The sequence below is a fragment of the Morone saxatilis genome, unplaced genomic scaffold (genome assembly GCF_004916995.1).
Source record: "Morone saxatilis isolate NCDOM2014 unplaced genomic scaffold, NCSU_SB_2.0 Contig18, whole genome shotgun sequence".
NCBI classification, from domain to species: Eukaryota; Metazoa; Chordata; class Actinopteri; family Moronidae; genus Morone; species Morone saxatilis.
In genome coordinates, this window is record NW_023339740.1 from 29,439,952 (window position 1) to 29,451,887 (window position 11,936).

Here is an 11,936-nt window from a genome sequence, read left to right on the forward strand (position 1 = left end):
TCTGTTATGAATTGGATCTATACAAATAAAACCGAATTGAATTATATAGTAGAGTATATATATGAACTGTACAATACAGTACAGTATACGTATATATGTATGAGCCTGTATATCAGTTTGACTCGGTGCTGTGTTTCTGTCTGCTGGAGAGCTCGTGACTGTCTGTAAGTTGTATATAAATGAGTGTGATGCTGTTAGTGAGAGCTGAGTGTCGGGCAGCAGTACAGCAGAGTGCTGATGGGATGATGGGATACCACAGGAAGGCTCACTGCCCATTAATGGACTCTGTGTGACCAGTAACGTAATTGTTGAAATGAATAAAGGCATTAGTGTGGTCCACAGCGGGGCCGGCTCCTCCGAGGCGAGGCAAAGCTCCGGATATTCCCTGTTTGTTTAAACACAATAACACGAACCAACCGATCAGATCCATCAGCACAAAGTGATCAGGACACTGATCCACCTATGGCCTATTGATCTTATAGTATGATGTAACAGCATGGGGAGGAGAGCCAACTGATCCACACTAATTCAATTCTTTTTAATCTAGAATGAACAACCAGAGCCGCTCACTGGAGAGAACAAACATCCACAAACACGTGAGCTTGTTCGGTTTATCGTCAATAAAGCTATTGATCCTTCCACAATCCACATGCATCACTGATGTCTGATATCCACTGTTTCTCCGGCACTGGCCAATGCTCAGCACAGATCTGCAGTCAGTCAATCTGGAAGTGTCTCGTTCCCTCTGTGCCAATGAACGGCCTCTGAACGGCCTCCGAACGGCCTCTGAGCGACCGCCGAACGGCCCACGATGTGTTTTTCTCATATGTAAATTTGTACTTGCTCTTTATTTTTGTAAAGATTCACTAAAGGTGACCATGTGTGATTAAATAATCAGGATATTGTGTGTGTGTGTGTAAATGTTGTCCACAGATTAAAGTGAATTATCCACAGAGACAAACAGCTCTCAGTCTCTCTCAGTTTTTGTTCAACTCTTTCCACAATCCTCCACACAGCAGACACACTTTAAAGTACGGTGGCCTGAAGGGGTTCTCTTCCAAACCGCCATTAAAACAAACTCATTTCTTCTCGCCCCTTTTCATGCTGAGGTCAGCTCACCGCTAACGACTTTGGATTGACGTCAGCGGAGGAACCGTCTGGTTAATTAAAGCTCAATCAAACTGTGATGAAAAGCCGACAGCCACAGACGATCAGAGTGACATCTTCAGATCAATTATATCCTCATTTAATGACATCACGCTTATTAGCATTCTGATATCTGCTGTATATTTCAGCTCCATACCAAAGCTGGAACCAATATAAACACTGCCTTTATTCCACATGGTTCAATCAATATAACAACATATTATAAAGCTAATAATTAATAATAATTATATTAATCATTAATAATAATTATCGGGAAGCCAGCAGCGCTGACTCTATAGCTAGCTTATAGACGTAGCATGTGACGCATATCGCTGACAGCATGTTTATCTGTGTAATAGGAACCGGGATCAATGTCTTCCTCATATTAAACACATATAGTGGTTTCAGGAGGACCCACGGACCTGGTACTGGACTCAGTGAACATGCAGTCTGTAAGTAACGGTAACTGGAACATAAAGGATCAAAACCACCTGGACCACATTGTTCAGGAACCTGTCCCACAGACTAGTAGCAAGTTCTCCACAAGACCAGGTCCATACTGGACTGCTACGAATAGTCAAATACTGCGACTGTACAGATCAGCTCCATACTGACTTGTACAGATCAGGCCATACTGGACTGTACAGATCAGGTCCTGCACCTTGAATCTCTTGCATCAGGCTGCAGATGTAGAGAACCAAAGTCAACAGGACTGAAAGCTCCTTTGTTCCTTGTACAACATCCCTGCTTCATTTCATCCTATTTTAGCATCTTGCATTCTCGCACTGTTGTTGTATTAAAGCTATATACTATAATATATAACACTTTATCATAGCTATATACTTTATATACTGTATATACTGCTATGAACAGGAAGCCAAACATGCCCTCGTGGGATCTCTGCTGTAGGGCAGACAGGAGGGTGGAAGAAACCTGACTTAGATGTGGAATGTTGGTTAAAGCTGACGCCGACAGAATGAAAAAGCAGAGCAGCCACACACTTTATCCAGGAGCCATGCTGGATTTATATACCTTTTCAATAATTTAAGTGTTATATTCACAGATCTAACGTAAGCAGACCAACAAACACTCCACAAAACCACCAAAGAACCGTTCAAACGAGACTCGAATCTCACAGACGCGACACAAGGAACATCACTGCTGTCTGTATGAGGCTCACTAACTACAAACAATCTCCCTGCAGAGGTCCAGCGTCAGCTGCCCAGGTTCTGGACCAGCATCCACTGGATGACAGGTGCATTAAGGGTAAAAGCCAAGCTCATAGGTCAAACACATAAAAAGAAAACACCTTAACCCCTGTTCTCTCATCCACCAGATCCGAACCAGGATGCCCGTAACAGCTACCAGGATGGGGTAGTGTCTACACTTCCAACCTGCACACACACACACACACACACCACACACAGAAAAGTGCATCTGTTAGTAAAGCAATATGACGCCACAGACTGGCAACCGGTAAAAACTTATTGTTGATATGTAAATTCATAGTAAATGCTGAACTTATTATTATCTTCAACGTTGGTGCCCTTCTAATCAATATAATTGCAGTTTAAAAAATTAATAGCTAATCAGCTGCTAAATAACTGTGGTGTGTGTGTGTGTGTGTGTGGTGTGTTGCTGTCTACCTGCAGTCTCAGGTGACGACCCGGATTCGAACAGGTTCTTCTCTGCTGCACTCTGGTTTAACACCTGGTTCAGCAGCTGCAGGAGGGGAAACATTGATCTCAGTCACTCTACAGAAGTCTAGTGAAGTTTCCAGCAGTGCGCCACCTGCAGGCCACAGTGGACACCAACTGACCCAGTTTCAGCTTCAATTATAGTTTCATTATACAATCACTGTCAGCGTGGAGAAGCACCGAGCGCAGGGAAGTGACTCCACCTGACGAGTCGCTTGAGCAGCAGCTCTGCAGAGGGCCGACCAGTCCAGGAAGTCTCTGGGACCAGATTGACCGTCAACTCCAGCACTCGCAGCAGACTGACCGACAGGGCGAAAGCAGGTCGACACACACCTTGGAACCAACATACATGCACAGTTTGAGCTCAGCCAGCGGGCCAGAGCCATTCAGTGAAGGGTTGGAAAACGAATGTCATTGAAACCAAGTCTCACAACCAAGGCAGTTTCCTTTCTACACAGTTTGTATTAGTCAATAGAAGAAAGTGCTTCATTACTGGAACAATCCACCTGTAAATATTCCCTCACATCATCTTCCCACCTGCTGTACATTAATAAAATGTTACTCTAAAGCATTCCAATGACTTAAAACCACAAACTATGAATTGAATCAAACCGTTTTCATGCTCTGTCCTAAAGTATTGATCTCTGATTCTGTCTCGATATTTACGGTTCTTCATGTCAATGAGACTGAGAGGAAGACGAGATGTACAACACATACTAATAATAAAGAATTTCCAACACAAAACTAAAAATATCAGCATTTCCTGAAAAACTGGTTTGTGACTCATCTGAAGATAGGCTCCGAAAATTTGGTTGTTCAAGAGGTATCGACCCAAAAAACGTACAGACTTCTGACCTATATCTAAAGTCTGACCTCTGCTTTGTATCTACAGCACTGACCTGTACCCTGTCTTCTGTAACTTGTATTAATTTATCAAATTGGACTGAATCAAATATGTATTAACTGTGTCTGAAAGACAATTAGTGCAAAATTATATAATATGCCAAATATGGATTTCACTTAAAACTATTTGACTTATGCCCTTGTATCTACAGCACTGACCTCTGTAACAAAGGTATTATTGCTTATACAAAAATCAAACTAAATTATTCATTGATTAAACATCACGCTGTGTGTTCCCACCAATGTGAATGCAATTATTTGCATAAGGAAGTTACATACGAATGTCATGCAAATTAACCAATGGGGCAAATATGCACAATTTGCCCCATTTGCAGTAAAAAGGATGATTGTAAAATTATTGAACTTTGAGGCGTATTGTTGTGTGGAGAGGCGGAGACCACAGACATGTTTATGACTGACTACCTTCAGCTGACGAGTGTCCACCAAAGTTCTCTCTGGACGCTCTGCAGCCTGTTGGATCTGAAAGAAAAAGAAAGGACACAGTGAGAGAAATCATCATTAAATGTGTATCTGGAGGAAACAACAGTTCAACAGAATTCAAATCACAAACAGTCACAAAATAAAAATACTAAAATATCTGAAATAAAAACAGTTTCCAGTTTTAATGGTCTCCTGTGTTGATAATTCACTTCTTTCTGTTACAAGCTCAATATCTGCTATATTGGCACAAATATAGTCACCACGTTTTGTTTGTCATTTTATATTTTGCTAATTTAAAGATCTGGCCTGGAAAATGAGTGAGAGGAAAAACAGCCTTAATCCAGAATATTGAAGCTAATAAGAGCTCATGGGGGGGGGGGGGGGGGGGGCAGGACCAACATTAAGAATCATCTGTCAAGAAATTAGCATAATAATGAGGCTCAAATATGTTTTGTGGCTTTTAAATTGCTCCTTTGTTAAAGGATGAAGGTTGCTAACCCCTGGTTCAGCGTGTTAGCATGCAAACATTAACTGATTAGCGGTAAACAAAGTGCAGCTGAGGCTGGTTGGATTGGAGAATTAGTTCTGATGGTATCTGGTTGTAAACACTGACGTGGTAATGGCAGAGGATCAATAAAGTTAACACTTCATCCTGAACCACATTTAATCCATCCAACAGTTTTTCAGTCTGGACTGACAGCTAACGAGGCTAACGAGGCTAAAAAGTGACAGAAAAGAAACACAAAGCTTCAGTTTGCTGTGTATCACTGAGAGAACAGTAAATAGTTCAGCTGCTGTGCTGAAAATACACTTTCCCACAGGAATAGGATCAATTAGGATACTAAGTGGTGCTAAGTTGGATGATTCACAGAGTATTAATGAGGATTTATCTAAAACCCAAAATAATCTCATTAGAGGAAACAAACACAGCGCTTTACTCTATTTTTAAATGTGGACTGCATCCGCTCTTATACCAACACTGATTGATGGAGGCTTCTAGTGTTCTTTTTTTGGCCTTTGATAAATACAAATTTATTGGAGCATCGCAGCCGAAATGTACAGTATATAAAAACATAATAAAGCAGTAATATTAATCCAGTAACATCAGATAATAAACACTACAGGAACATTTATTGCACTGGGACTCCTTTCAGTGAATGTCACTTTAATACTTTGACCTCAGTGAGGTTTATAACACAGTATTTGGTTATTAGTACTGAATGGACCTGAATACTTCCTCCACCCACAGCGAGACCTCTGGTTTTATTTTAATTGTCTTTAGCCTGACTCATAGCTCTAACTAACTCTAGCTAGTGTTACATGACTGTAACATAAAGTTTTTGTATCTTTTCTACACAAAAAGTAACTGTTCTACTGCAACCTGAGCTCATCTACACACTGTATGACCGACTGAAGGAGCCAAACCACTCCTCTGTTCACATAAAGATGCTAACAACATTAAAGTTTTAAACGTCTCTTGTTAGAATTGGAGAAATGTGGTGCTACTGTTGATGTCCAGCGTGAGGAGTATAAATCGGACCATGCGATGTTCTCTAACCTCTTGGATCATGCCGATGAACTCGGAGAAGGCCCAGTTGAGCTGGTTGAGGACACTGTTGAGGAAAGAGGCAGCCATGTCTTTGTCCATGCTAAGCAGCTCTGCCATGTGTCTCTGTAGCAGCAACGACGGACATGGCTCTAAACCAATCAGACAGGGGAAGAAGACAGGTCAACAAACAAGACAGTAAATGTTTGATTTTTAACTGCGTGTTCCTCAGAGGAGGACGGGAGGGGGACACAGCAGAAGTGGACAACCTGCTGGCTCTCCATGGCACAGAGCTGCTAGCACCCTCCTAGCAGTGGAGGGTTTTACCAGGGTTCAGGGTTTCCATAGAAAAAGCTCAGGAAGCAACTGTGAGCTCCCTTTTAAACATCACTGTCATATAATATCCATAGGAAGGTTTCCATTAGTGTTTAATCACCTGAATATAAGAACTGTTGTGTGTTTGTTACCTTAGAACGAGACGTTTTTATCTACCAAGGGAGCGGGTCCTCTTCTGGTGGAGCCATTTGAACCAAACAAACACTGGATCTATATATGGTCTTTCATGAGCCATAGTTTCTCCTACAGGCTGGGAAGGCTGAGCTATATTCAGTTGGTTGTAATCTACAACTTCACCACTAGATGCCACTGAATCCTACACGCTGGTCCTTTAAATGGAGGTAGAGACATGAACCAGACGTTTAATAAAACGTCAGCTTGAACCTGGATTAAAACAGTTATACAGTCCGTCCACCAGCATGAACCTAGTGCTAGTTCTGGGCTAATGCTAGTCCGGATCCTGAGAACTTTCTAAGAACTGGTTTAATTTTTCCTGGGCTAGAGATCCACCATAGAGCCCCGGCCCCGGTGTAAAAAGATTATTAGTGTTCATGCTTAAAGGTCCAGTCTGTAGGATTCAGTAGCATCTAGTGGTCAAGTTGCAGATTGCAACCAGCTGACTACAGCTCGCCTTCCAGGCGGTGGTCAGCTGGTCAGCAACCTTAACTATTAAAAGAGCCATTTTAGCACCAAAAATAAAAAATAACAATCAGTGTGGAGCCCCGAAACATATTTCAGCCGTATACTGCTAATAGATCAAACACTGATAAATGAAACTGTTAAAGAATATGAACCTATGAACCTATGAAATCCTGGAGGGACTTTTTTATTGTGTAACAGCTGTAGTCCTGGACAGATGTTACCTCTGGACCATCTACAGGAAGGTTTATTGATGTGAACTGTCCCTGTTCAATAAACCAATAAATAAATATGAAATAACAGATAAGATGAGACAAGAGGAATATTTTGGGATCAGAATGAAATAATCCACCATCTCCATCATACTGAGACAAGAGAGGAAACAGGAGGGAAGAGGGGGAAAGGATTAGCAGGAGAGAGAGAGCGACAGAGGAGGAGGAACAGAGGTGCATAGAGAAGAGAAGCTCTCCTGTGGGAGACGTGATGGGAACACTGTGAAGGGTTTATTAAGTCTAATAATCCCAGTTTGTCCTCCCGTCCTCCGACTGCATCCCACAAGGATCCAATCAACCCTTCTAAAGGCCTGAAGGACAGTTTATAAACCCAACCATACCCAGAGGTCAAAGAGGAGAAATTATACTGTATTATACTTTATACTTCTTACTACATTTATCCTTACAGGTTGAACATAAAAACACAGATGACTGTTAGAGATTAGCTAACTGTATAGAAAGTATATGTTCGCAGGACTTTTACTTTTATTGGAGTATTTTTATTTTGCAATATTTCTGTTTTTTCCTGAAGGGAAGTGAAGCGATAAAGCTTTTGAAAGGAGACATTTGTCTCTTTAACATTAAATGTTTAATAAGTAATAAAATGCTCCCTTACTCAGTTCAACACACTCATCTTCACTGGGTCTGCTACAGCCAGCAGCTAATGTTAGCAGCTTCAGATGGATATTATTCACTTCACTGACTATGACTCTGCTCATGCTACTGGTCAGGTCAGAAACTCACTCAGCTTCCTCCTTTCCTGTACTTCCTAAACTAATCTATGTTATAAAGACAACCACATTTTGAAGAAGGATTAGCCTAGCACATAGCATATCTAAGTACATGAGAGGAGGAAGTTGACCGAGCGTCTGAAGGTGGCTTGCTCTACGGTTATTGGAGTAAGGAGCAAAAAGAGGCGGGACTTAGAAAGGGTTAGTTATATATCATTAACATAACAAATGAGTGCTTCTGCACTTTGCATAAAAAAGGAGAGCATGAACTATAAAAAGATAGACGTCTACTGATGATGGGATGTCACATCCTAACATTCACTAACTAGGATCACTGGTGCTAACTATTAATGAGACAGAGGAGCTTCATGTGAGACACGAAGGGGACAACTGGTACCAAAAGAGCTAAAATAAATGAAGACAGCTGAACAAAAATGGCGATGATGGAAAAGAACTTACTTTGGAAACTAGCAATGGACAGATCCCCTGAAAGACATGCAAATGAGAAGGCACACAGATGATAGTCAATTATCATGCAGGAAGCAGAAAACCACAAGAAACAGGACCACAAAACGAGATAGAGGGCAACGACACAGTGGTTAGCCTAGCGTAGCACAAAGACTGGAAGCAGGAGGAAATAAAAAATATGTTTTCCAATAAGTCCAAAACTTTACATCAGAAGGCAAATTCATCCTGACTTTGGTTGAGCGGACAGAGTACGAGGACAGGTTATCTGAGCTCTGATAGACTGAAAGGAGTCATTTCCATCTCTGAGTACTCGGAAAAGAAAACATAAGAATATGGTCTGAAATTATCGACCAAGTGAAATGCAAGTGGGGTGAGGGTTGTCGAACACATTTGGCTGGTTTACTTTCTCTGTGGGCTACACCAGTTCATTCAGTTTCACTGCACACATCGTCTCCCCTCCTATAGTAGCTCTCCGTGACGTTAGCTTGCACTCCAGACCAACATTCAGCTGGTTTAGTGGGAGAATATCTCCAGTCACCGTTTGTTATGAGCTGCTTATCTTTTCGTCACAACGGTACTTGCTAACACTGCTAACATTAGAAGCTAATATTGTCTCCACAACGTCCACATTAAACCGAGCACTGTTTGTTGTTCAGTTGTTGCTGCTGCAGGTTATACAGTTATGTTATTTAGTTATTTATTTAAAGTCTCTTTTTTCTTGGGTCAAATGAATCGCAGTTTCCAAGGGACTCTATAAAGAATGTATAAAACATTTCCTGCAGGTGTGTCTGTGTTTATTTGTGCTTTAGAACGTGACCACTGTGAATCAGAAAATAAAGTTTTGTTTGTCTGATTTACTGCTTTGTTCTCACTAATGCGCTCCCTCTCCTCATTCACTCTCTTGAGGAGTTTTTATTTTTTTAAGGGTGATGACATAAAATATGATGATGATGATGATGATGATGATGATGATGATGACGACAGCCCAAAAAGAATAAAACAAGACAAAAAGACTTAGATAAAGGGAGCAGAATTAAACTAAACTGGATCTTTCGCGGTCTGAACAGTCTTCAGCTCTGGGATGGTTAAGAGACCTTTCTTTGAGGACTCAGCAGCTTAGGGTTGTTAAAGTTTAAATCTTTAAATCTATTCTTAAAAGAATAAGTAGCCTAGTACAATCTGTAACTGTCTGAACAGTTAAAGCAACAATATGTAACATAAAGCCAAAGTCAGACAATATGTTCCACAAGCTTCACAGTAATGTTAGCGTCCCCGTGTCAACCAGCCCAAACTGGTCTATAGGGAAAATAAAATAGGTATAAAGTATATATATATAAAGTATATGGTAAAAACATTATATTGTGATTAGTTTGATCTTGTGATATGATTCATGATTATTGTGGGAATGATTATTTTTATTTGGACTGAAAAAAAGTATAAAAATTATGATCATGTGACATGTTTGGTCTCTGTAGTAAACCAACATGTTTTCTACAATCTGGAGAAGATTTGTAGGCAGAACTTCATTATATTGTTATTTTATCACACATTGCAGTATTGATAATATTTGGATCATCTGTGCAGCCATATTGTTAAAGACAATAAAATGACCTTGAATCCTTCAATGTATCCTGTTATGTTGCCTAATAACTGCCAGAAGATTGTAGCTCTGCACTGGAGCTTTTATAAATCAATTAACTCCAAACCTGGTCTGTGCAACTTTGTTTATTCACTGTATCCATGGAAACGACATTGAACGCTGCCATAAAGGTTCCCTTACACAAAAAGGTTTACATTTACCTTTCTGATAACTCCATTCACATTCCACTCCATACCTAAATTTTATATTTAAGTAAACAGAATCGGGGAAATACAAACATTTTTGCATCTCTTTAGTTTTTTCCATACTTATCCAGACATGGAAATTTGAACCAGGAACAAGAAAGGAAAAAGAAAGAGGATCAAGGGGATTTGCCGAAAAGAGAGTTCGAAACAGACGAACAGCAAGAGAAAGTGAGGGAAGGAAATATTATTGATTTATTCATTTGAGCTAAACTCTTCTTAGGGCCACGGACAGCTGAGAACACGCTGCTGGTTGTCTGTGGACTGGAGCCTCCCCGCTGCTCACAAACAGCCAGCGTATAAAGAAATAAACACAGAGAGAGAGAGAGAGAGAGAGAGAGAGAGACCACCTACTCTGAAGACTGGGGAGGTTGGCGTCCTCAGGTTTGGTTTTCAGGAGGTGAGGAAGACGAGTGTATCTGTAGCCAAAACCACAACCCTGAAAAACAACACAGAAAGCTCAGACGGCGCTTTATCACGTACGAGCAGCGCTGGTGGAATATATTATAATATATTATTACCACACTATACACATACTCTGTTACAAAGGAGGAGTCAGGTCTATATATTCTATCTTATAAACAGCTGGGAAGCTGGTGTTGGTGCTCACCCTCCACAGCCGGACCAGGATCCAGTTGGTCTGGGCCCAGGGTCTCTGTTCATACGGAGCCAGCAGATTCCTCATCATGGCAACGCGCCTGAAAGCACACAAACATCCGCCAGTGCTAAAGTTCAGCCCATCAGAGTGTGACAGAGAATACACAGCTCAACTATCACGTATAGATACACAGAAATCAATCACAGATGAATCACAGATCTATCAGAGATCTATCAGAGATCACAGATCAATCAATCAGAGTTTATTAAAACTGACAGTTTTAATAAACTACAGTTTGTGACCTGAAGAAGACTCGTTCCTGCACTAAGACTTTACTCTGATTACTGAGCTCCAGTAGAGCCAGATCCTTCCTCTCCTGATGACTCTGAGCAGTCAGACAGAAAACACTCACTGTTCCTCTGGGATCCTCTCCACTGCCCTGAGGGATTGTGGGTAACAGACGTAGCTGGCCAGGGCCTGCATCAGAGAGTCTTTGATATCTGAGAGAACGAGAGACGCAGATTAATCAGTGCAGCTCAGGGTTCAATAACCTTCGACCCTAAAAACATATAGTATGTTTCATTAGTTCCACTGCTGAGAAACATACGGCTGGTATCTGATTCTGGTTCTGATTAAAGAAATGGAGGTGAAACAACAGAAAACTCTATCATGCAGCACCGTACACAGACAGGAAGGTCTTCTGGATTCTGGTTTAGACCTGAACTCAACCAGTTATCTCTCAAGGACCAGGACCAAGACCAGGACCCAGATCAGATCAGTCACATCTGGAGTCTGACTTCATAAGTTGTCTGAGGAGAGTCCAGAGACCGGCACCAACCTGCGACAGCTGACTGTCAGTGTGAAGGAACAGTGTGAGCGTTACCTGTTCCGACGATACGTGGATCCGCAAAGTGCTTGGCGAGGATAGCAGCAAGCTGAGTCAGCGTTTCTTCGTAGCCTGAGGATGTAAACACACAAACTGCTGACTCACCGATCGAGTCAATAAATCAATCAACCTCAGGATCCAGTAGGAACACAGACCATCAGCACCAACCAACACAACCTTACACTGTTCATCCTCAGCTTCAGTCTAACCCTGTGCCATCAAACCCCTAGGGGTACTTAAAGTACTGCAGGGGTTATTTGAGATTTATTTTTCTAAATGTTCATTTATAGAATATTTCCCATGCATCATTTCTAAAATAATTTAACCATAACAAGTTCAATAAAACATGTTAACTTGGAGCTAGCTGACTGTATTTTGCTAGCTAGTGTTGCCCACTGTTGACACTGTAGGGAAGCGGAGATGAAGGCACT

At 41.3% G+C, this 11,936-nt stretch overlaps 1 protein-coding gene across 1 annotated transcript in view; it reads right to left on the reverse strand.

Annotated features, from left to right (window-relative positions):
• Nucleotides 1–2,325: 2,325 nt before the first annotated feature.
• The window catches only part of LOC118328775 (E3 ubiquitin-protein ligase RNF123), a 10,986-nt gene continuing 1,375 nt past the window's right edge, over nucleotides 2,326–11,936 (reverse strand). Inside the window, exons 4-11 of the mRNA XM_035662675.1 lie at nucleotides 11,503–11,577; nucleotides 11,032–11,119; nucleotides 10,632–10,719; nucleotides 10,376–10,460; nucleotides 5,746–5,885; nucleotides 4,170–4,226; nucleotides 2,793–2,868; nucleotides 2,326–2,390 (exon numbers count right to left, since the gene is read on the reverse strand). Of these exons, the coding sequence (XP_035518568.1) occupies nucleotides 2,326–2,390; nucleotides 2,793–2,868; nucleotides 4,170–4,226; nucleotides 5,746–5,885; nucleotides 10,376–10,460; nucleotides 10,632–10,719; nucleotides 11,032–11,119; nucleotides 11,503–11,577 (674 nt within the window). The remainder of the gene's footprint in view (nucleotides 2,391–2,792; nucleotides 2,869–4,169; nucleotides 4,227–5,745; nucleotides 5,886–10,375; nucleotides 10,461–10,631; nucleotides 10,720–11,031; nucleotides 11,120–11,502; nucleotides 11,578–11,936) is intronic.